A 27261-nucleotide genomic window follows, 5' to 3' on the forward strand; every position below is an offset into this window, starting at 1 on the left:
AGCTTTCCTTAAATAGCTTCAGGAAAATTGCGCGGCGGTTCCTTTGAAAGGAACTTATTCGCGTTTATGCTCTGTCCCTAATGACCCTATTGTCGACAGAACTTCAAAACCTTAATCTTCCTTCTTCCTTTTCAATCTGGTATCCTTATTATGCTATATTTATAGAGGAAAATAGAGAAGCTTCAAAGAAGAGCGTCGCATTCCGTCAGAGATTCGTTTAGTAACCGTGTAACCATCATGGGGGTCCCCATCCAGCTCCAATGAGAAACGCAAGAGGGTTTGGTACGTTACTAGAAGAGTCAGCTGATGTATTGAGTTGCTGCATAAGTTATTGCGTTTTATGGCGCTAACAACACTGGTTTAACATGCCTTTTGGTTTTCAATAGCAACAGTGTGTCATTAGTTCACATACCTGGCCCCACAACCTGTAAGAATGTTCCCAAGGACGATGTGTACTTATGACAAGCAAAACGATAACTGGCCGCAAAGACGAACACATGGTTAACTGCTAATTTTTGCAGGTGTCGCTTAAGTATGGTACCCATTTACCCAGTATTTGCACCTTACCCACGAATACAAGTGGCGCACAATGGCTGTGTGGTGAATTCTGTAATTTGTGCCAATTCCTGTGTCGTTTAGCTGCAATTGTTGTGAACCAACTGATTTAGGAGGCTTTCATTAAAAAAGAGATCTTGCATGGCGTGGTTCATCACACAAGACAGAAACGAGAAAATCATTTCTGTGCTGTCCATTCACCAAATTCCTCCCTCCTGTACGCACCATAAATTCTTCTCCAGGTATCTGCAGCATTAGGTCCTCTATTAAACTAGAGGATGGAACAGAGGAAATGCACGTTTTTCACCACTGAATAATTTATGCCTGGTTTTATTTTTTAAAAATTGCATTCAGTAATAGTAGTTTTATTGCATTCTTGAAGTCCACATTCCTTAATTATGTTCGGAGAATGATGTTGAGGTGACATTCGTCTTGCTGGACACAAATTTGTATCCTCTCTTGAAAGTTACACACTGCTCTCTCCAACATTTCAGCTTCAATTTCCTGTTGAATGGAAACATTGACGTCATCGCTTATGCAGTGCTTGTTCACGTACACAGTTAATTTGAAGTGGCCCCACAAAAAGAAATCACAGATCGATAGGTCGGGTGCGTCTGGGGGCCAGGAAATATCACCATATCGTGAAGTGATATGGCCTGGGAACATTTGTGGAAACACTTCCATGGATACTCTCCCTATGTGATTGTGGCAACATCTTGCTGGAACCATATTTGTCTCATGTTCATTCGATGCCTTTCAAATTCTGGATGAATAAAGTTGTTTAACATTACTACGTAGTGCGCTGATATCACAAACTGCGGTTCTTCCCACTTCAAAAAAAGTAAGGTCCAACAGTCCCTGTGTTGGAGGTACCGCACCACATTGTTATTTTGAGCTGTGTTTTTTGTGTGGTTCATATAGGTTCTCCGACTCCCTGTACCGACAATTCTGTACATAACAACAACCATCCAGATAAAAATTTGCTTCATCACTCAAAAATACTGGACCATCTGCATCTTCCATAAGAAAAGCATCCATAATGCCACAAAATTCTCTGCACTGCACAAAATCCGTTTCACTTAGCTGCTGGGCAATCACTATTTTGTACAGGTGAACTTTGAGATCATCAAACGTGACATATCCAGCGGTACTGCCCGTAGCTTACCGATCGCTTCCGACAGCAAGAACTGCTGGTCTCGTTCTCTCTGCGTTTTCTGGAGTTCTGACTGAGTGGGGAAGACCGGGTGGTTTCTATTCCATCACAGATCTAGTACTTCGCAACCCATCGGAGTATAATGTCTCGATCTGGGATTGCATCTTGACATCCGACATTAAACTTTTGATGAAAAAAACGTTGATCTGTGACTACAGAACATTGTTTCTAAAGAACTGCTCGACCGCGAACACACGGTACTCTGTACTCAAATGCTCCACAGCGACTGAAACAGCATTATCTAAGCTGTCTGCCAAGGATCGCACAAGGTCAACACCCCCACTCATCTCGGACTATTGGCAGTTTAAAAAACATGCGTTTCCTCTGGTCCATCCGATAGAAGAGTAAAAACTTTCGGAAGTGTTATTTTTCTCCACTTGACGCTCTATTCTTATTAGCCTTTAAAATGGCTAACACGAGCTCTTAACAACATGCAAATAACTGTCTGCAACAATCAAGTTTCAAATTGACGAAAAACAATCGCATAACGAAACAACGGCTTCACAGTGTAAACCCCATTTCTCTTCCTCCTACTTAAATCTCACGAAAAGAACGTGGAGGTAAAATTGGGGAAATGCACTGTAGTTCAGTCAACGTAGGAAAATTAGGGGAAAAATTCGTTGTAGTCGCAAATTTTTGTACAGCGGTAGGGGAGATTGTAATCAATAACGTACTAAAAATCCTGACCGGTAGGGCGTGAGCATGTGGGGTGTCTTTCTTGTATATTTCTAAAATCACGGTTTCTAGGGGAAATAGCAGCACAAAATTACACAACCTGAAATTTCCTGCAAAAAAGGGAGTATTCATTTTTCTCTAGGACTAATGGTTTCTGCCTTGCAGAGTATGGAAAAACAGCAGATCATTAAAAGCAGTACAAAATTGCAGTACCTTTGTTATTTTGAATTACAATGCAAAGTTGCTTTGGACCTGCATGCATGTTCAAAGGAACAGATACTGCGACGACTACAGCCGTTATGAAATACATTAAACATATTCGCAGTTGCGAATATGGTCAGCCCTCAGCTGTAGAATGGAATGACGATAATGAATATTTGTGCTGGGCCAGATTATTCGCTTATCACGAGCTGTTAACTTACGCTTTGGCTATCTGTGCACGACTCACAGCCACCCCAAACTTCCATATGTCGTCAAGCATGCATCTACGACCTGTAGTCGTACATCCATTATGTGTATTCTTGTATAGGTGAGACTTTTTGAGTCACTTGCCGGTGTCGGCAGATAAATATGATATTGCAGTGCCTGTGACATTCTTAATTACGATGCAAAGTTCCTTTGGACACCCAAAGGAACTTTGCATCGTAATTCATAATGACACAGGCACAGCATTATAATATTTATCCTCCGACACCAGGCAAGTAATTTTTAAATAAAAAGGTCTTGTCTGTACAAGAATATACATAATAGATGTACGAGTACAGGTCGTAGATGAGTGCTTGACGACATACGGAAGTTTGGGAGTGGCTGTGAGTCGTGCTCAGATAGCTGAATGATTGCTCGCCTTGTACGAGTGTAATGTCTCGTGTTAATTCCGCTGGAAGGATGGTATTTCTGTTGTATTTATGATTATACAAATAAAGATATTTTGCTTACTTATCCTGTTCCCGGTAAAAAAAAAAGAACTAGAGGGGAGTGATTCAGAGATGGGAGGGGGGAGACCTCGTGGCCAGGCCTCGGGTTTCGACCCCTGTCCACCCTGTCTCCACCAGCTCAGAACCGACCACTCTACTCTTTACCATAAAAAGGGGTAGCGTCTATTAAAAAAAAATTGTTAGTTGATCGCTCGTCATAAGTGGGTAATGCGTGTTCGAGTCCCGGTCCGGCAGAAATTTTCATTGTCGTCATTCCGTTCTACAGCTGAGGATTATCCGTATTCGCAATTGTGAATATGTTTAACGTCTTAAGATTGGTGTTTTAATGATATGAAAGTGACATTTAATACTAAAGGAAGTTGGCTAAAAATAAATATTAAAAAGTTTGTGACACATCTAAGTACAGTAGAACCATATTTAGGAATAAATTGTGTTCTGGGTATGTACCAGCGTGAAAAGGCGGGCGTGGAGGAAAGAAGTGTGGAGGTGGTAGAACGCTGGATTGTGGTCATGCACTTATCTCATACGTAAGCATGCAAAATGAAGTGCTAGCGGGCAATTACCCATTGTCTCTACTGCAGTACGTCACAAAAAACAACTACAGGGTATTTCACAAAGTTTCAACGACCCCTACGCAGCTCGCCTTATGAATCACTGGCGACGCAGTGGGCAGACATTCCTGCGGGAGCCGCCCGCTGTGGCCGAGCGGTTCTAGGCGCTTCAGTCCGGAACCACGCGACTGCTGCGGTCGCAGGTTCGAATCCTGCCTTGGGCACGGATGTGTCTGATGTCCTTAGGTTAGATAGGTTTACATAGTTCGAAGTCTAGGGGATTGATGACCTCAGATGTTAATTCCCATAGTGCTTAAAGCCATTTGAACCCCTGAGGGAGCGAAGGGGAGGGTGTTTATTTACTACGACGTGGGTTAAACTACATTGAACACAGATGTGAGTAACTAATAACACAATGACAAGGAAAGCGTAGTGACAGCATCTACGTAAATCTTTTCCCACTGTTTCGCAATGCTCGAGGGAAATTGATTCTTAGCCCTCCTGTACGGCAGCTGTAGTGTTCTTCCCAGAGAAGCAACTCTCCCCACGAGAGCGCCGCTCACTTTTCAGTTTAAAGACAGACTATACCTACCTATCATTTCCTTTCCATTTGTTTCAAGTGAGTAGACAAAACAACTTCACTGAGCTGGCGTTCATACAGTGTAGTTATTTTCAGTTTATTAACTGAATATCTACTAGCAGTTGTTAAATGGGCTCTTATGGAAAAAAGCTCAGCAGCTGAGGCAGTCAGCTGTCTACCACACTGAAGAGCCTGCTCCATGTGTAGCGTGCTGCCGATATGTTTTCGACAATGTTGATTTCGAACTTCCAGCATGCTGGAGTAATTGCAGGGCGCCACTTTGTGTTAATCAGTACAACGGAAAAACAGACAAAGTTGCAAATTCCAGTTTTATTTACTTGATGACTAGTTTCGGGTCGGGACCCATTTTCAAATCATCCAGGTTGACAAATGGTATTTCTCAAAATACAAGAATCATATCATGATAACATACACAAGAACATAGAATCTATCTACATGCTTTTCTTGCGTTTGTATTACTCCAACTCATCTCTGTATTCATCTGCATCTCCATCTACATCTACGATATTACTCTGCTATTCACAATAAAGTGCCTGGCAGAGGGTTCAAAGAACCACCTTCAAGCTGTCTCTCTATCGTTCCACCCTCGAACGGCACGTGGGAAAAACGAGCACTTAAATTTTTCTGTGCGGGCCCTGATTTCTCTTATTTTATCGTGATGATCATTTTTTCCTACGTAGGTGGGTGCCAACAGAATGTTTTCGCAATCGGAGGAGAAAACTGGTGATTGAAATTTCATGAAAAGATCCCGTCGCTACGAAAAACGCCCTTGTTTTAATGATTGCCACTCCATTTCACGCGTCATGTCTGCGGCACTATCTCCAATATTTCGCGGTAATACAAAACGAGCTGCCCTTCTTTGTACTTTTTCGATGTCAACCGTCAGTCCCACCTGATGCGGATCCCACACCGCACAGCAATACTCCAGAATATGGCGGACAAGCGTGGTGTAAGCAGTCTCTTTAGTAGACCTGTTGCACCTTCTAAGTGTTCTGCCAGTGAATCGCGGTCTTTGGTTTGCTCTACTCACAATATTATCTATGTGATCGTTCCAATTTAGGTTATTTGTAATTGTAATCCCCACGTATTTAGTTGAATTTACAGCCTTCATATTTGTATGAATTATCTTGCAATCGAAATTTAGCGGATTTCTTTTAGTACTCATGTGAATAACTTCACGATTTCCTTTATTCATGGTCAATTGCCACTTTTCGCAGCATACCGATATTTATCTAAATGATTTTGCAACTCGTTTTGGTCAGCTGACGACTTTACATGACAGTTAATGACAGTATCATCCGCAAACAATCTAAGAGGGCTACTCAGATTGTCTCCTATGCCGTTAATATAGATCAGGAACATTAGAGGGTCTATAACACTTCGTTGGGGAACGCCGGATATTACTTCTGTTTTACTCGATGACTTTCCGTCTATTACTACGAACTGTGGCCTTTATGACAGGAAATCACGAATCCAGCCAGGCGCACAACTGAGGCGAGACTCCGCAGGCACGCACTTTGGTAAGAAGACACTTATGAGGAACGGTGTCGAATGCCTTCTGGAAATCTAAAAATATGGGATCAATTTGACATCCTCTGTCGATAGCACAATGCAGTGTTAACACAACTTACAGTTTTTTTATGGACATCCAGGATGGTTTTTATCTCGTCCGATGCTGGTTCAAGAACCTCTTCTTCTATCCCTTCTAATCTCTCCAGTTCTTCTGTTTCTACCCGACCTTCATGCTCTGGTACTTTGTCGAAATATCTTCCAGTGCAGATTTGTTTCGGTACGGGAGGAAGTGGTAATAGAAGGACTCAGACAGCTTATGGCCGAAATTTGGTCAACAGAGGAGAACCCCACGGATTGGAAAAAGGCAATCGTGTGCCCCGTTTTTACAAAAACTGATGTGACAAAAGTACATAATTATCGAGGGATCTCTCTGCTGGAGATAGGATATAGAGTGTACACCACTCTAATACTAAGTCGACTAAAACCATTGCTGGCCGAGCGGTTCTGGGCACTACAGTCTGGAACCGCACGACCGCTACGGTCGCAGGTTCGAAGCCTGCCTCGGGCATGGATGTGTGTGATGTCCTTAGGTTAGTTAGGTTTCAGTAGTTCTAAGTTCTAGGGGACTGATGACCACTGCAGTTGAGTCCCATAGTGCTCAGAGCCATTTGACCCATTTAAAACCATTGCTCGGAGGAATTGTAGGCACATACCAGTGTCGACTTACCCCTGGACGTCCAACCACCGACCACATCTTCACATTGAGGCAAATGATAGAGAAGTATTACGAACTCAATAAAGACCTACATCTTATATTCATTGATATCCGGCGGGCATACGACGGCATTAATCCAATCGCTCTGTGGAAGATAATGCAGGAGTTCAGCATACCAGTAAAGTGCGTTCGGGTGATTCCAGCTTGTTACAACGGATCATGTTGCCAATCAATTGTGGCAAGTAAATTGTCGGCACCCTTCACAGTTAAGAGTCGGTTGAGACAGGGTGATCGTCTCTCACCAGCTCTGTTCAAGACAGCGCTGGAAAAGGTGAGACGTGCAGTTGGATGCAATAGTGTGAGGGAGGTGGTTGGAGGTGATGCAGTTCTTGCATTTACAGATTGTGAGCGAGATTATAAATGAGGTGGCAGCAGATACCTCACGATTTATGCTACAAGCGAGAAAACTAGGGTTGCTGGTCAACGATGAGAAATCAAAATATATGGTAGTCTCCTGTGGACAAAATGACATGGACGCCATCAGTATAGAAGGTCACAATTTTGAAAGAGCTGAAAAATTAAGCAGCTGGGATCAATATTGTCGAATAAAAGTGAGACAGAGAAGGAAATTCGACGAAGAATAATAAGCGTCAGCCGGATGTCGCTAGTGTGACCGACTGTGTTGTGTTGTTGTGAGACATGAGCAAGTACACAGACAATGGAAGAGTGCATTCGTGTGTTTGAGAGGAAGATTTTAAGGAAAATTTATGGCCTGGTATACAATGCAGAAACTGCAAGATGGGATAGAAGGCACAACGAAGATCTGTATCGGTGGTTTAAGAAAGCTGATACTGGGAGCATGATTGCAAGAAAAAGACTGCAGCGGGCAGAACATGTTCTACTAGTGGAGGGCACTCTCCCTAACAGAATATTTCTACACCAGCCAACTGGTAGACGTCCAAGAGGTCGTCCGCGAACGAGGTGGAGAGTCAGGAACCTAGCGATCCTGGAAGAAGCATATCCAATAGTTAGCACTGAAGATGATCAAGACAGAAGTTAACGGGCAAACATACGTGATAAATTTCTGTGGTGTTACAACTATTTTGTCACGATTCGTGGACTTGATATGTTAATCAATTATGTTATTGTATGCCATGGGTCTAAATGGCCGGTGTATGTGCAATAAATGATGATGATGATAACACACGTTGTGGAAAATAACCCATCCCCCCTCCCACTTTCGAGTGTCTCGCACTGTGTCGCCAGTATAAGGAAGAGTCGGTGTAACTAGTTTTTCTGACATATTGCAGTAGAGAGAATGTGGAATTTCCTGCTCGTTTTTTAAATAAGATGCAATTTCTTCCATCTCCTACAACGCCTTAACTATTAGTCCTAGAGAGAATGTGAATAGGATCTTTATTTTGTAGGACATTTAATGTACTTCAACTTTGTACTGGAAAACATTTTCGTTAGATGAAGCGGTTCTCGAGATATTAAAGAAAAACAAAAAAAAAATGACCTTTACAGACCTCATATCTCACCGATCAGGATTTTAGATGTATTGTTCATGGCACTCCTTTATACAACTGTACAAAAACTTGCGACTGCACGAATGTTTTTTTATAGCCGACAGCTTTTGATATTCGTCGACCGGGCTATACCAGTAATCTTTTTCCCCATGCGCTATTCGCAGCTTCCAGAACAAAGTGTGTATGTGTATGTGTATGTGTGTGTGTGTGTGTGTGTGTGTGTGTGTGTCACGTCGATCTATTATTTAGGCGTAACATTGCGAAACGACATGAAATGGAGCGAAAACATAAGATCAGAAAGGCTACTTAGGTGCGTCAGTCTACCTACACTGAACTCACAAGTGTAATTATTGAGATCTTACCGTTGTGGCAGAATTTCCATTGCCAGCTCAGAGTGGAAATGGTAGTTGCAGTATCACTTTATTCAAAAGTTTCTTTATCATGTTATTCAAACGGACATTTACAGATCGCGACTACCTGTCGGTGGTTGAGAGTTGAGGCAGTAATAAGAAATGTGACTGCATACAAGAGTAGTGTGCTGTTGCAGACGAGTACTCGGTGCTGCGGTGCGTGTTCAGCATGAAGCGGCGCACGGGCTACTACATGCTGCAGGTGTTCCTGCCCTGCGGACTCATCGTGTGCTGCTCCTGGGTCGCCTTCTGGATAGACCCGGACGACGTGCCCGGCCGCGTCGCTATGGGTGAGTGTCGGCGCACCACAGCCCGTGTCACAAGCAGTAAGATCTGTTTAAGGTTACTCGATGGTTCGCACTGCGGTCCCCAAGCAGGTGACGTTGATTGCTAGGTTGTTTAGCCACAGGGAGCTTCGCATGTATTCGAGTGATAGCATGTAACCAACCGTCCGCTAGATTTGACTGATTCTTAATTAACAGAGAGAACACATTTTGTACGAAACCTGACCGTGTTGTCTAAAACTAAAGCGTCTCTCTTTTCTTTACGAGTTTTAAAGTCATCAGTTATTAAATTTAAGTGTAAATGTTACTTTGAATGGATAACAGTTCATACCATCTGCTTCATTTATTGAGTTCCTAAGCAACACACTTCCTAATAATGGCTATATACAATTATGCTCGTATTAGCAGTTAAATTTAGTTCTCCTTTCACACTGAAGTTTGCCATTGATGCATTACTCTTACCAATTAAACAATCACGTTATAAAGTTCTCGGTAACCTTAGTACGTAAACTGTTGAGGTAACAATATAGCTAGCCAACGCATGCTAATCACTAAGAATTGCAATACTTATTTGTTCATTCATTTCCTATGTAAATCGCTCACCCTTGGCGAATACACCGATTAATTAATCACTCATTATTGCCATAACAGCCTACGGAAAACTTCCAAATTCGTATTTTATCAAATCTACAAACTCTTCATACTACATACGAACGTCCCATGCAAAACATAAACAACGACTGCCCTCGCTCAGTATTACCAAGCCCGAACATCTTTCTCAGAAGATGGAGCTTAAAAATTTCAGAAGATATAGGTAAAATTTCAGAATGAGATTTTCACTCTGCAGCGGAGTGTGCGCTGATATGAAATTTCCTGCCACATTAAAACTGTGCGACGGACCGAGACTCGAACTCGGGACCTTTGCCTTTCGCGGGCAAGTGCTCTACCATCTGAGCTACCCAAGCACTGAGATGAAGAAATAGTAACAACTAGTGAATATCTAGAAAGCTAAGTATGTGCTGTTTCAACTGAATAGCGGACATGGCACTACTAGTTCGGCTAGGCAGCTAAAATGCTTCTCCAGTTTCCCCGGTACCGAAATTATCTTCCCCAAAAATTTCCCCAAGGTTTCCGTCTCCCCTCAATGTTCTCCCAAAAAATATTTTTTCCCAAAATTGTGAAAAAAAACGCCAATCTGTAGTTACTCAGAGAACCATCGATGGTGCCACTGACTACGTCATGTACGTATGGTACATACCCTTAAAACCTCTGGTCTGATTTTCGTTGTAGCTTGTAGGATTCTTTGAATGCTATCTACGATCGCCAAACAGGCGTCCTGTCGGCGCAACCGGAAATGCGATCATACTATAAACACGCTTCGTTGAAAGTACCTCCCAATGCCTTTTGATTATTATAGGTGGTTGTTCAATGGATTAAAGAAAAAATATTGCACGTGTCGTCGGCCGGGCACACAACGACAATTTTAAGTATTATTCATATAAAACAGGCACAGGCGGCGCACAATTTGCTTCACTATTACCTGTTTTACTCGCTAGACGCGAGGATCATCAGCTACTCATTGCCCAGATGACAGTACGTCAGAGGTTAAAAGCATCGTTCGGTGTCATAGTCAGACTCGATGTTTTTAATTGATTGGACGGAAAGAGTCCCGTTTGTGTGTTATGAAGACTAATTATTTATTATTTTATTTTGATTGTAATACGTATTCTGTAGACATTTGTTTCCATCAGGACAATAAACAAAGATTAACAATACAAATTGAAAATACTAATAAACAACACAATCAGTAAGTTCTAATTACTCTCACAAACAGAGGTTAAGATAGAATTTTCAGATCTTATCTAAACAGTTTCTTACATAGTAAAAGTGACCGTCTTCTTGACTTACAGATCATCAATTAATCTATTTAAAGCATCTAGATATATTGAATCAGGAATACACAATAATATATGGTAAATAATCTTAGCTGTCTCTGCTATAGAATTCTTACAGAGAACAGAAACTTTTTTCAAGCAAGAACTCCTTTAGCTTACTTTTAAATAGTAAATTATTACCTCGTAGACAATTAATATTACTTGGAAGTGCATTGAAGATTTTTGTGCTTATGTATTTTACACCTTTTTGCATCAGAGACAAATTTTTCAGGTCACAGTGCATGTCACATTTCCTTCTTGTGTTATGATAATAGTATGTTTCATTCGTTTCATACTGAGGAGTATTCTGAAGCATGAATGTCATGATTGACAAGAGATATTGTGAAGCAGTAGTGGTTAGTATTCCTATTTGCTTAAAAAGTTTGCGACACGAGGTTCTTGGAGACACTCCACACAAAATTCAGATAGCCTTTTTCTGACTTGTAAAGACTTTTTCGGCAGTGGTGAATGGCCCCAGAAGATTATTCCATAGCACACAAGTGAATGGAAGTAGCCACAGTATGCAGATGTTGAGACATCGATGTCTCCAGTTTTGGTGATTGTCCAGATGGCAAATGTTGCTGAACTAAGACTTTTCAGGGTATGGTGGATGTGGTGTTCCCAGTTAAGTCTGTTATCTATATGTATGCCGAAGAAGTTCAAACAATCTACTTTCTGTACCTGTTGGCTCTCATACCCAATGTTTATCTCCTGTGGGTTTTTGAGACCAGAATGGAATTGAATTTAATTGGTTTTGCTGAGGTTTAATGACAGAGAATTTACTGTGAACCAATTCAGAATGTCATCAAGTAAATGGTTAGCATTTAATTCTAGGTCATGGGATGTCTTATTGTCTATCACAGTTCTTCTCTCCTCTGCAAACATTGTAAAGTTGCTTTTAGGACAAAGGTAGGCCATTGACACATATGAGAAACAGCAACTAACCAAGGACAGAACCTTGTGGAACTCATAATTTAATGTTCCCTCATCGGACTCTACCCCTCCTACCTGCATAGTGGTTCAATCTATCACTACTTCTGTTGTGTGCCCTGTAGATAGGATTAGAGCCAGTTGTCCATTTGTCCACAGAGTCCTTAGTGGCATGTTTTCTCTATAATTATAGTATGACTGACGCAGTCGAAGGCCTTAGACAGAACGCAAAATATGCCTGCAGGCAATGTCTTCTTGTTTTTACTAATTATTGTGAAGTTTTTTTAGGTGACTAACTATCGTGACATATATTAATTTTTCGAGTACCTTAGAAAACATAGTCAAAAGAGAGACAGGACGGTAGTTTGTAACATCTGAGGCATCGCCTTTCTTTTTTTTTTTGTAGGGAGGCTTACTATAGCTTACCTCATCCTGTCAAGGAAGATACCTTGTTTCAGAGAGCCATTGAATATATGAGCTAGGACTTCACTGAACTGATTGCAGCAGGCTTTTAGCAGTTTGCTGGAGATGGTGTCGACACCAGTTGAGTTTTTGATTTTTAAAGAAATAATGGCTTTTCTTACTTCCTCTACTACTATAGGAGCTATACCTATCTGCTCTATGGAATTTTGGAAATGATCTTTCAATCTTTTTAAGGCCTCTTCTAACGAGACATTGTATCATGTTTTCTCAGCAACACTTAAAAAGTGCTCATTAAAAATTTTTGCCAGGGTCTCTTGATTTTGCACTTGCCTTCCTTCATTACTGAGAACAATGTTTTGTGACCTGCTGGGGCAGTTTGCACCAATATCACTCTTTATTAATGCCCATACTGTTTTGATTTTGTTACTAGATTTATTAATTTTGCAGCACAGATAACAAACTTTTTGACTTCTGAATAACTTTACTTAGTATTTTACAGTATTTTTATAGTGATTTAGCTGGTTGTGGTTGTCTGAATCTTTTGTGGCGATGTACAGCTCTCGTTTCCTTATACCAGTGGTTATCCAGGGCATTTTGGTATGTTTTGTGGTTTGGGTCTTTTATATATATATGAAGGTACTTCCAAATATCAGTGCGACTTCGTTACTGAAAAGACTGTACTTTGGAACTGACTTTTTCTAAATTATACACAGGTCTTCAGTATGTGGCTTTGACATGTGATTTAAATGTCTGGGTTGTTTCATCATTAATTGTCCTAGCTATTTTCCAATTGGGGCCACTGTCATTCTCATAGATACTTGCACTATTTATAGTGAGTCTTTGCCTGTCATGGTCAGAGAGACCATTTAGGATTTGCCTGGTAGTAGTATCGCCTATTTTGGCCTGGTCTATAAATATTTTATCGACAGTGTGCTTGTACAGGAAGTTATTCCAGTAGGGAAGCTAAGGACAGAAGCAAGATGATATGTGGACATTAGATTTTCTGGGTCTGATCTGTCTTTGGAATTTGTTAGAAAGTTTACACTGAAGTCCCCAAGGAGTATCACATTTATTTTATGTTTGAATATGTATATTAGGAGAGCATCTAACTTCTTCAAGAAGAGAGTTAATTTCGCTGAAGGTGCTCTGCAGATTTTAACTACTGATATATGGGAGTTATTCAGAGACAATTCTTTGGCACACATTTCCAAATCTTGTTCTAAACAATAATTCTGCATATCATTTATAAAATAATGTTGCTAAGCAATGATTATTTATCACAAGTTCCGAAAAAACAGATACCATCTTTATATACTTTAATAATAGCTATAATAATAATAATAAAACTGGGTACAGTATTAAAATTGCCTTTATGTTGTTACTGCAGTGTCGTGCTGTCAATTAATAGATTTATCTGTATCGAAGCGAGAAATGCAGCAATTTCTAGATTACTGCAGGTACTATCTATAACTTGGAGAGCACAATTTCTTGAGATATTTAGCTTTTATTACGTATATGTCTCACATTTATCATCAGCGATGAACGAGACAAACCACAACACATGTGTGTAGTGAGTGGACTATGTGAGGAACCTGTAACCTCCACTGCATTAATGCTACTAACTGAGAATAAGTAATTATTGATAACGTATATAATCAGTATTAGGCTTACAAAATTCTGTTAATAGTAACAATCTTTTGAAAATAATTTAGTTTCTTGACTGAAATAGAATTGAATAGTTTAGTTTTTAACCCTCAGAAAATTTCATTCTACCGCTCAGGGGGCAACTACCCCCAGGTTGGGAACCTCTTTCCTACACACTAATGCTTCTCAGGGGCATAACATGTCTTAAACGACACCTAAAATCGCTGGAAGTGTCAGCATACATTTGTCTCCAACAAAAGTTGTTCCCTATCATTTGATCAATCACCCTTAGGGACATTTGTCGCAAAGATTTTGATATACCCCGTATGTATAAAAATTGAAATCGTATTGAAATGTCTATAGGCTGGCCATTTACAGGCATTTTTCTGTAAAAATGACTAATTGTTTCTATTCGAGACCTCCTGGAGATCATTTTTATCCACGTTAACGTGACAGACTGATTAATAACATTACACTCCAATTTGACGAGGTTCTCCTGGAAAATGCTGGTAGTAAGTATTGATAAACATCTCAGCGAGGATGATGTGTGTTCTTTTATTTCTATATTTGTTCGACACAATCACGCGGTGTCATTACAGGTTTCGCCTGTGGTCATCTTCGGACTGCAAGCGGTTTCCGCTGCGTCAAAAAAAAAAAAAAAAAAAAGGTCGAAAAAATAAAAGTGCGTAAGTCTATCATTTTATCACGAAGACAGTACAGTACCATTTTCTGCGTGTGTGGCAGGTGTGATGACGGTGCTGTCGATGGCCAACATGGGGTTCGGAGGTCGCGCGCAGATGCCGCGCGTCTCGTACGCCACGGCGCTAGACTACTTCGTCATCCTGTGCTTCTCCTTCGTCTTCGCCGTCGTCATAGAGTACGCCGCCATAAACTTCATCGACAAGACGCAGCTGGACGCCACTCGCAGCCAGAAGGTGTGCTGGCAACTGAAGCAACTTGCAGACGCTCCCTTCAGCATTTGGGATTTTTATTAAGGCTTCAGAGTACTTACTTGTTTTAACGAAATTCACAGTAATCATGGTTAAAAAAATAATGAAGTCCTTAATATTATATTCACACAAGTCCTCAGCCTTAACGCTCTTGTCTGAACAACACAACAGAAAAATTCGTTACCATTAGAGTAAATCCCTTCTGTCCCACTTCATCACTCACAGCCTTCTCTGTGTACCCAGACTCTGAAAGGACCTCCTTCACTACATCAGAGAAACAACTAACAACTGCACCTTTAAAAAATAGCTAACGACATATGTACTCAAACAGCAATAGTGTCTGCCTTCGTTCTGTACGCATCCCTTATCCCATTATAGTTACCCTTTCCTCCCACCACACTTTCCTCATTTCCCAAAGCCTCCAGTTGGTGCAGTCTGTCTAAATTTCTCTTCCTCAGACCTCTGCATGCCGTGAAAGTACACTGTTTTACACCCATATATACGTTTTGTATGCTCTATTATCAATGTTATTATTATTATTTATTTGCGAACTGACCACTTAGGATCACGCTACAATTTCATTTCTTCTTTGTCTGAAGTTTCCTCTTTGTCCAGTTCCCCTTCATATTGATGCTGTGCTGTGGCTTCTGTTCATCCGTCCAGGCTCTTCCAGTCTTCTTAGTTCTTTCGACTTGAAATCCTTCCAAATTTTGAATCATGGTCCTATTTAACATCTGAACTTTCTGAATGTTGAACCTTTCGAGATCTTTACGAGCTTCCTTAATCCATGTCGTTGTTGTCTTCTTTTTCCGCAGGTAGTCGAACATCCTTTTCGGTAGTCTGGTTTTGTCCATTCTGTACAGGTGTCCTAGATATGATAACCTTCTCATTTTCATGGTCTCGGAGATTTTCTCCACCTTTTTGTAGATTTCAATGTTGCTCCGAAGTTTCCAGGCAGTTTCAACCTGGGTTGGACCCATCATTTCCCGTAACATTCTTCTTTCTAGTATCTCCTACTTTTCCGCCTTGCATTTCGTTGAGAGGCACTCGCTGGCATACAGGCTCTTTTATTTTTACCACAGCAGTGTAGTGCTTTATTTTGGCATTCCAAGAGATGCACTTTTTGTTGTAAATGTTTTTAGTTAATCCGTAAGCTCTCTCTTATTATTATTATTATTATTATTATTATTATTATTATTATTTACAATCGTATTGACCAACTAGGATCACGTTAACAACTTCAGTTCCTCTTCTTCCTTTGTTGTTATTTCCTATTTTTCCAGTATTCCCTCATTTTCTCCCCATGAAGTCCCTTCTTTTCTTCTGTCCATGTTGTTCCCGATTTTTTATTTCTTCTGCTTTGAAAGCCTTCCAAATTTAGTATTTTGTTTTTAAAACGGTTTCTTTCTGCTATTTCTGATTCTTTGATGTTGTTTCTTTCAAGATCTTTTCTTACTTCTGTAATCCATGCTATTGTCGATTTCTTCTTCCAGAAATATAGGAGTATTTGCTTTGTTAGTCTATTTCCATCCATTCGGTAGAGATGTTCAAAAAAGGTTAATCTTCGTTTGGCCATTACTTCAGATATTTTCTCTATATTTTTGTAGATCTCCTCATTACTTCTTATTTTCCAACCATCTGCAGCTTTTATTGCACCCATTATTTTTCTAATAATTCTTCTTTCCAGTACCTCTAGTTTGTCCATTTTATAGTTCATCGTTAGGCATTCAGATCCATATAAACATTCTGGTCGTACCACTGTGGTGTAGTGTTTTAGTTTTGTTTTTCTAGATATACATTTCTTGTTGTAAATATTATTATTATTATTTTCAGCAGTTTCTACAGTGTTCTTAATTTTAGTGAGTAATATTATTCCAAATGAAATTAGATCAATTAAAAACTTGTTTTAGAAACATTATCAATTTTATTGACATCATTTTATTATTATGCATCGCGTGATAATTATTGTCAGTCTTTAAGCAACTGAATGAAACAGATGTGAGTAAAGCCTTGATCCGATGCAGTAGGTGTCTCAGAAGGCCACAGTTTGATCAGATTTAATGAATAAAAAATAATAGAAGGCAAAAGTGAACCCTAACCTTACAAGAAAATTATAAACGTTTCTTCTTGAGAACTCTTTCCATTAGCGCTAAAGGATGAGAAAGTAATTTTCGCATGATGTGTCACTACCAAGTAGCACAGATCGATGAAACTTGGAGACCACAGAGAAAGAACTGCTGCAGTATTGTATAGAAGGTAAATTGAAGAAATACGCAGTAAGACGAACAGCAACGACACTTTTGTTCAAAGATAATAATTACACTGAAATCATAGCGATTAATGATGGTCCACTGGACGTTACAAAAGGCAGTGCATGATTCTTAATAGAGTGTGTGATTACCACAGGCGGCACCGCATGCTCTGCTAAGTTCTCCCGTACTGCCCAGAAGGTCGATAAAGAGTTCTTGCAGGCGTTCCGTTCCTCCACAAGCGTGGTTGACAAATGCTGCATGGTTGTTGGCACATGTGGACGTTCTGCAATACCTTTCATAACGCGTTCCACACGAACCTCATCGCGTTCCAAGAACTCTTTGTCCTGCACTGCTCGATGCGGTCGCACATTGCCGTCAACAAAACTGATGCTACGACTGAACGCACCTCTGAAGAGAAGTACAAGGGGAAGAAGTATCTGTAATGTAACCGGCGAGTTTTCCGGTTCAAAGATTTGGAGATCAGGGCGCCCATACAACATTATTGCTCTCCACACCACAACACGTGGACCATCAAAACGATCACGGTCTACAATATTGCTGGGTGTGCTACGTGCCGCCTTTCGCCATACGAGGGTACGTGCTGCATTGTCAAACGTGATCGGTTTTGTTGTCCAGGTGTTGCTTGGGCGTACTGACCTCCGAATCTTTGAACACAGTACGTTCACTGGTCAGCGTTATTGTGACACTGTGCTCTACATATGCACCTACATACATACTCTGCAAATCTCTGTCCGGCTCATGGCGAAGGGTACGTCCTATCACTACTAGTCATTTTCCTTCGCAAATAGAGCGAGGGAAAAACGATTGTATAATGCCTCCGTATTAATCCTAATTTCCCATACGTTTGTGGTCCTTAGGTGAAATGTACGTTGGAGGCAGTAGGGTCGTTCTGCAGTCAGCTTCAAATTCCGGTTCTCTAAATTTTTTGTCAGTTTTATCTCCCGGGAATCCGTTTGAGTTCCCGAAGCATCTCCAAAATACCTGCGTGCTGACTGAACCTACCGGTAACAAATGTAGCAGTACGCCTCAGAATTGCTTAGATGTCTTACTTTAATCCGACTTGGTGGGGATCTCAAACACTCAAGCAGTACCCAAGAACGAGTCGCACTAGTATTGTATTTCAAAAAATGGTTCAAATGACTCTGAGCACTATGGGGCTTAACATCTGAGGTCATCAGTCCCCTAGAACTTAGAACTACTTAAACTTAACTAACGTAACGACATCATACACATCCATGCCTGAGGCAGGATTCGAACCTGCTACCGTAGCGGACGCGCGGTTCTAGACTGAAGCGCCTAGAACCGCTCGGTCACATCGGTCGGCAGTGTTCTATTTGTGGTCACCCTTGGAAATGAGCCACATTTCTCTAAAATTCTCCCAGTGATCCGAAATCGATCATTCGCTTTCGCTGCTACAGTCGTTACATGCTCTTTCTATTTTATATCGCTTTGCAACCTCACGCTTAGATATCTAATCGATGTGACTGTATCAAGCAGCACACTGCTAACGCTGTATTCTAACATAATAGAATTGTTTTTTCTACTTATCTGCATTACCTTACATACTTCTACATTTACAGCTAGCTGCCATGCATTACACAAAAATTTTGTCTCAGGCATCTTGTGTCTGTCTACAGTCACTCAACGACGATCCCTTCCCGTACTCCACAGAATCATCAGCGAACAGCCGCGGATTGCTGCTCAGCCTGTCCGTCAGATCATTTATGTATATAGAGAATAAAAACGGTCCCAACACACTTCCCTGGGGCGTTTCTGACGATACCCTTGTGTCTGATGAGCACTCGCCATCGACGACAACGTGCTGAGTTCTATTACTTACAAGGTCTTCGAGGCACTCACACATCTGGGAACCTATTCCGTATGCTCGTACCTTTGTTAAAAGTCTGCAATCTGCTACTCCTTCTGCATGGGCGTCTCCTCAAGGGTGCATTCGATCCTGACTTCGTGTTTGTGAATGACATTTGAAACGTCCCCTTTGAACAATTACAAATGACTGTGCTTAAACTGACACACAATATTTTGTTAGCGCAATGCAATCTGACTTTCAATAATCCCTACAAAAGAATGGGCCCTGACTAATATTAAACTATACCTTTCACAAATCACTTACCTCACAAAAATCTTCGCTGCTCAAGCTACTGCATTACAGCGAGCGCCACTACTGCCAGCTAAATAAAAGATTCAAACTATGGAAGGCACTAACTACTGATAGGGATAGTTAGCAAATGAAAGATATTAATAGAGAACAAACAATGTATTTACCTTGATATCATCATATATAAATATAGCAGTTCATGACAAATTTCAAAACTCCGCCATCTCTCTCCCCACATCCACCACTGCTGGCGGCTCACCTTCCACTGCGCAACGCTACGCGCTGTTCACATCCAGCTGCCTAACACTACAATGGCGAGTATTACAACAATGCAAAGCAGCCACAGACTGCACAAAGCACAGCCAGTGATTTTCATACAGAGGTGGCGTTACCAATAGAAAACCTAAACAGCCTACTGACACATTGAGCTACCGCATGGAACAGCACAGGTGGAATAACTCTTCGAACGAGTGGATATTCGGCAAGTGAACTGACCTACCCTTCCCCCGCCTTAAATCTCATCGAGCACGTGTGGGGTTGCGTTGGGGAGACATTCTGCAGCGCGTCCAGATGCACCAGCGACCATCCAGCAGTTGTCGGTCACGCTGGTGCAGGCTGAACTCTTTCACGGCTGAAGGCCTCCACAAGAAATCTTACCAAATCAACAAGATAAGAAAATCCAATGAAGATGGCAATAAAATAATTACAAAAAACATCACAACAAAGTAGATAGAAGAAACATATGCAATATGCAATACCAATGACTGAAGGCCACAATTAAGTTTCAAAATTTTTAAATATATTACCATAATCTTTTAAAGGCAGAAGGCCGCAATGTTTAAGCTTGAAAGATAAATTAAAGAATTAATTTTCCAAAATTCTTAAGAAAAAGGAAAAAATAACAATAAGCCTTAAATTTTAAGCAGCTGAAAACAGACATTTAAACACCGGTGGCACTCAGAAGCCTCCAGGGAGATCTGTCTGCCCTCGTTCACTTAGGCGAGACAGGTGGTGAGCCCAACTACACTTGATCTGTCGGAACCCAACCAGGGGACAGCCACGGTCCGACCGACACAACGACTTGCTTCCCCCCAATCAGCACATCAGAACTCAAACAGAAAAGGTTACAAACGTGATAATCCACAATGGAGTATGTATTAGCTGTCAAAATGACACACCATGTTGGACAGCGACAACAGGTGAGGAAAGGACGCTGCCTGAAATTACGTTAGTGCCCAGGGTAGGCAACCAGAACACTAACGGCCACAAGGCAGAGAATTCCACTGGTCCACTTGACTTGTAGTCAACCAATATAGTTAATTGCACCGCATGGCGGCTAAATTTCAGCAGTAGAAACACTCGGTGTTGCTCATAGGAAAACCTGCCCAACAGCAAGCCGCCGAGCAGTTCTAGGCATTTCAGTCTGGAACCGCGCGACCGCTACGGTCACAGGTTCGAATGCTACCTCAGGCATGGATATGTCTGATGTCCTTAGGTTAGTTAGGTTTAAGTAGTTCTAAGTTCTAGGGGACTGATGACCTCAGATGTTAAGTCCCATACTGCTCAGAAGCCATTTGAATAGCAAACCACTGAAACGAACCACCACAACATGAATGGACTTGGCTTGGGTAGTTGAAACCGCTACTCAGCTCTGATGTCCTGGGTCGGTGAACCACAAAGCTCGTAGCGATCGGACAGCTCCACACACTCTCCGACATTGTGCAGGGACCGCCAACGGACCCATCCGACTGCACTGGGCGGAGATAACTTCCCTGGTCCGCAGCTCTCCGACTGCTCTCAGGATGCCGACAACATCTAAAATAGTCGTCAGTGGAAACCACGCCAACTACAAACACAAGCTGAACACCTGAACGATACCCAACAGTAACGAAGCACACACGAAATACAAATCGGGAGTCGATGCACACACAGACAGCCGACTCATGAACGATCGTCGAGCCAAAACGCGTCGTCCGGTAGTACGACCGACCGACGAAGCACCAAGGCCGTGGCCCGGCTCAGGTGATTCGTGGCGGCAATGGTCGGGCGAGCCATGTCGACGCAGACGTCACTGCTCCAACCCGACTGCAATAGTGCCACACTGCAACTCCCCGACTGGCAGGTCCGGACTGCGCTCCAGACGCGTTCCAACTGACTGGCAGACCCGAACTCACAACCCGAACTCCCTTACAACCGACCACGACCGGGAAGTAATAGCAGTCGAGCAAACATACTATAAGAGGGGAATATCGATACGGGCTGCTAGCGCCGGTGACGGTCAGGCAAAGCAGCAACTCAGTGACAGTAGGAATTTAAATTAACGTAGTGAGGTGGAAGTACGTCAAAAACAGGGCGTAAAATACATGATGGCGGGAACACGAGCCACGCACGGCTCAGTATGGTACAAATTTCATCGAGTTATGTTACTTCACACATCATGCGAATGTTATTTTCGTCCTTAAGTTTTGCACACCAGTGTATTTGTAACTTTGGTATATACTCATCCCGAAATCGGCAACTTGTAATTGCTATTGGTTTGCCTCATTGCTCAGGGGTTGATGTTCGCTGGATTGATGCTCTTGATGAAATAGTTGTTTTTGATTATGATGAAATTATGTAAGTCAAATATAGAGAAGTGTTTAAACATAAAGATAAATAGATGAAACTTATGTCAAGAGTGTTAATTGGTTCTCTACACATAGACATTCATCTAACTGAAGCAAAATACAGTGTATGTGAATGTTGACTTTTCCGGCATACACTGCTAATGAAAGACATTCCAGTCTCCAACTGGGTGGCTGTGTTGAGATACTGCCACATTTCGACGAGTGTTATACTCATCATCTTCAGGTAAAGTGTGTCTATATCTACGTTTGCTCTCCGCCTGGCACTGTAAGCTGTGTGACACAGGATGTCTCTAGTGCCACCATCTTTCCCTCTTTTCTGTTCCACTCACGAGTGATGCGCGGGAAAAATGTTGTCGTAAAAGCTCCGTAGGACATCTAATTTCTCAGATTTTCTCGTCATGATTTCACGAGACGTATGCTGGAGGCAGTAAGAGAAAGTAATACGTTGCCCGAATCTTCTTGGAATGCAAGCTCTTGAAATTTCAGGAGTAAACATCTGCGTGATACACGACGCCTCTCTTGTAGCTTCAGCCACTGGAGCTTATCGACCAGCTCAGTAACGCTCTCCAATGACGAACGCGCCAGTCTTCACTAGATCGTCCCTATCTGTTGCGTTAAGGTAAGGGTCCCAGACTGATGAACAGTTTTGAAGAATCGGTCGAACGATGTTTAGTAAGCCACGTCTGTCGTAGGTGAATTAAATTTCTTTAACATTTCCTCAATGAATGACAGTCTGGCGTCTGATTTTCCTGCTGTTTGTTTTGTGTTGTCAGTTCACTCTAGCTCGCTGTGGATTGTTACTCCTAGTTGTTTCTCGTTAGTTATTGTTTCCAGTGATTTGTCACTAGTAGTCTAATCAATCAGCAGTGCATTTATTCGTCTATTTGTGCACAATACATACCATATTTTACGGTCTACAAGACGCTACGGACCATAAGACGCACCGCAATTTTACGCAATTTTTAAAAAGGTAACATTTTTACCAGTTTTATTATTAGATTGTAAAACCAGAGTAAAAAGTTCTTAATTTTAAAACCGAACTGTCCTTTAAAATCCTTGCAAATCCTCATCTTCTCGTTTTGGCCAGTTTGCGTTGAGTCCTCGATTTGCATATTTGGTCTTCCTCATTTTTTCAGCTCTCCTTTACTAGTCCGCCAATCACGAATGGTTTTTTCCTGTTGGTGGAGGACCGAAACGCAGCTTAGCTGTTCTGTTTCCATGTTCTTCTGCATATGCTATTACTTTCAATTTATTGCCCGCATCATATGAATACCTCTCATTTTTTTCCGTTACGGAACTAGCTACTAACAAAAATATTGTCCTTTTACTGATAACACAAATCACTTTCAGTTCAAGTTCACTGGCACCGTAGACTGTGGTGAAGCATCATAGGCAGACAGTGTTCCGGGTGTTCGATGGCAGGGCTGAAGGGAGACAGTGATAGCAAGCTTGTGAATCCCCGCAACTCATTTGGTCGTATCGGCACACTGCTGCTGCCAATTGAATCCAACGTTGCCAGATAACGATAGGTTTCCCGTGGCATCGAATATATGGCCATTTTTAAGACTGGCGGGAGTTTTAAATCAAACATGGACATTCCAGTACAAGCTACACCTGTATTTTGGACCCAATTTTTCGAAGATAAAAGTGCGTCCTATAGCCGATAAAATACATACATTAAATTACATTCAAGATCAGCTGCGACCCCCTGCACCATTCGTCGGTACTCTGCACGTCTTTCAGCATTTCGATATGGTGTTCTGGCGTGGCTGTATTCCTATAGACAATTGCATCGTCCATGAATAGCATCATGGGGTCTCCAGCATTATCCATTAGATCATTAATATAAGTTGAAAATAGTAGCAGCCTTGTGACACTCCCCTGTGGTACTCCCCAAATTATCTTTACATTTTTCGATTTTGCTCCATTTAGAACGATGTGCTGAGTTCTATCTCCAAGAAAGTCCTGAGTCCAGTCGCGGATCTGAAACATTTCCATTACTTTACCTCATATTTTCCGTTAATTTGATTTAACCTATTAGGCGCAAATAGAAATAGAATACACTGGATTATATTTGAGAAAATGGCATGCCACTCTCTCACTGTAACTACAGTGCCGGACAGATTAATATACATATTTTAGGTCATGTTCCCCAGTATTACATTTGGTATGTGTGGTTTATGACTTGTTTACATGAGGAAATTGTGAACAGAATGTTCATTTAACTGCTTGTGTAGCCTGTAGACAAGTTGTACCCGACGGACCGTCGTGGAGGCAATGGAGAACAAGGAGAAATATGAATTGCAGTTGTGTCCAGCGGCCTGGCTGTATGAGTGATTCGGGGAAGCAGCGCTCTTTGAATTGTACCTGCAGAGAGACTTCGGGCTGTGGCACTACACTCTTCTCACTTGGAGTCGGAGCAGGGGGGCTCCGGCTCGCAAAATATTTTACATGGGCCAGGCGACAGACTATCGCAAACGTGGCTGATTGGCGGAAATGGGTGGAGGAAGCCATTTAAGAGAGATTGCTGTAACCTGAGCTTTCCTGCAAACGGTGGGATGGTCATGAAACTACAAGCATTGTCACGTTAGAAGCTGGGACAATACAAACAGGGCGGCTGGTGCACATGTGTAGTGGAGGCAAGACTGTAACTCCCCTGAAGCCAGGAAGTCACCAGGTATTGTAGCGAGTGACAGAAACAAACATTTCACGGGCATGAATGTCTGGGAAACTTATCAGCCTTCTTTCAGAAATTGGAAATGGTCGGCCTGGAAAGATTAGATCTCCCATAAATGAGGGACTGTGGTCCCATTTATGTAGAGTTTTTTGCCGAAAGATGGCCATGCATACCGTGAGAACGACGCCTTCCTAGTCTAAAATTTTCTTTTATCAGACAAGAGAGATTTTGAGTCATTGATTGGCTCCAATCAACATATGCAAAGCAGAGGCTTGCTCTCCCAGCGTGGGAACCCAGGTGCTGGCTCTGGATTGGCTACCAGGTTAGCAGAACAGTCAAGAGGGAAGATTCAATTAGTAGAGGATAGTTTGATTGGTTTTTATAATGTGGAGGCGGGTTTTTTCTGATAATTTCGCTCCCGTACCGAGGCTTCGTGAAAAGTGTTTGTCATTCTTTGCGGCTTCATCTTCTGCTCATCCCCTGGTCGAGAACTTCAGGTCTTTCCCTAGTGGGCGAGTCTTGCGGTCTGCAACTTGTGGTGGTCTAAGAAAATGGTTCAGATGGCTCTAAGCACTATGGGACTTAACATCTGAGGTCATAAGTCCCCTAGACTTAGAACTACTTAAACCTAACTAAACTAAGGACATCACACACATCCATTCCCGAGGCAGGATTCGAACCTGCGACCGTTGCGGTCGCGCGGTTCCAGACTGTAGCGCCTAGAACCGCCCGACCACAACGGCCAGCGTGGACTAAGAGCCAGTGGCGGTTTCAAACTGTACCGACAGTGGAACTGCGTATCATCTCAGACAATCATGTGTCACAAGGGTGAACTTATTCATCCTGAGTCGGCTGTCTGATGTTTGACAATTCCAGCATGCGCTGTCCTACGTGTGAGTCAAATTGAATGGCCAGACCAGTGAATGGGTGAATATCATCCTGAAATCTGCTGGGATTTCAGAACACTGATGGGAAAGTTTCCCACTTTCTCATAACCAGAACGCCAGTCCGCATGCTATGCAAGTTTGTGTGGACGCGTCTGAACATTACAGCTGGCACAGTGCGCCGCTCGTCGCCCAGAGCATGCTGTTTTCTGCTGCCGCCTGACTCAAAGTGAAAGAGTTAAGTATTGCTGCACTGGCATAGGATTGTTAAATGATATTAACACTCCCTGTTCTCTGGGAAACATAATTTGTGCTGCACTTGGTCATAGTTGATTCCATTTGAACAGAATTGGGCCTCACAATGGATTCATGTAAACAAAGTCAGACTGCGTTGTAAGAGGGGTTAATTCAGGGGAGAATTTGAATTGTTTCCACCCCAATAAATGCTTTGCCAGTCAAACACCATCCCTTTTATGATTTATGTTAGTCATTTTTTGTAAGATTTATCAACTCGATGGTAGTTATAAAAGGATGAGTAAAAACTTGTCATTATTTTTGTAAGCTTAAATAAACCACTGTTCTCATTCATACTCCTCCAACCATTCAATGTTTTTTATTATATTGTGGTGATACATGGATACACCAGAAATTCGAAATTCAATCGTGTTAAATTAGTTAATTTGATAATTAATTTGAGTTGTGAAAGTGACCGCAGACATGGGCCACAAGAGTGCCATAAATAAATTCATATATAAAGATTAAGGATGTAGCTCACGATGTGAAGATTGTTGAGAAGATAATACTTGTCTTTATGTAGAGTCAATAACATTTAGCATCACTTGGACATATATTGATGATTAAAGCAAGCGATCACTTGCATATTGAGAGAAAATAATTAATGCCAGAACCCTAACAAACAACATACGATGAATCAACTGCCTGTATCAGGACGTGGACCTATCGCAGACCTATCTGTTGGTCCTGTGTGTATCACACCCTCCATGTGTTAAACATACCTGACCTCACCGACAGGACTGTAACTCCTTACTCTCGATATGTTGCTACCGATACTAACGAAAAAGTTAGCTGCATATGAATTTACAGTTCTAAGCGGCCATAAATCTGCTATGCTATGCGGCATATTATTTATGCTGTCCGCTATGTGGGACTTCAAATCACAACGCCATAACAGTCCGAGATTTGTTGGCAAGTAATTATCCAGTATTCTTCAAGACCATAAATAATCTAATCTACCTCTCCTGCGTCGTGACGAAATTGTCATCATCAGATACTAGAAAATCACAACAATGAGGCCGTGAACTCTTGAATAGTTTCAGCATTCTACTTTCCGACATGATTTGGAATGACGACATATCGCTTGGCTTAAGCTTTGCTCATTATTTACCATGGTTCAAAATGGTTCAAATGGCTCTAAGCACTATGGAACTTAACATCTGAGGCCATCAGTCCCCTAGACTTACAACTACTTAAACCTAACTAACCTAAGGACATCACACACATCCATGCCAGAGGTAGGATTCGAACCTGCGACCGTAGCAGCCGCGTGGTTCCACACTGAAGCACCTAGAACCGCTCGACCACAGCGGCCGGAATTATTTACCATTGTCTAAAGTCTGTGTAGGCAGTCAAAAATCGAAATATACTTCGCGAATACCAAGCAGATTTGCTGCCTAGATGACTGTACCTGATTAGACGTTATTAACTCGACATCAGCAGAAGACAAGCTTATTATGCCACAAAACTGCTGCTGATGTTTGCTGCACGTTGATCTCTTCCAACACCAGCGGCATTTTCTCCAGCAA

General features: G+C 41.8%; 1 protein-coding gene across 1 annotated transcript in view; it reads left to right on the forward strand.

The window, feature by feature from the left end:
• The window catches only part of LOC126412615 (gamma-aminobutyric acid receptor subunit alpha-6-like), a 127711-nt gene that overhangs the window by 72267 nt on the left and 28183 nt on the right, over positions 1-27261 (forward strand). Inside the window, exons 7-8 of the mRNA XM_050082282.1 lie at positions 8834-8986; positions 14656-14846. Of these exons, the coding sequence (XP_049938239.1) occupies positions 8834-8986; positions 14656-14846 (344 nt within the window). The remainder of the gene's footprint in view (positions 1-8833; positions 8987-14655; positions 14847-27261) is intronic.

This window comes from Schistocerca serialis, chromosome 7, assembly GCF_023864345.2.
Source record: "Schistocerca serialis cubense isolate TAMUIC-IGC-003099 chromosome 7, iqSchSeri2.2, whole genome shotgun sequence".
Taxonomy (NCBI): domain Eukaryota; kingdom Metazoa; phylum Arthropoda; class Insecta; order Orthoptera; family Acrididae; genus Schistocerca; species Schistocerca serialis.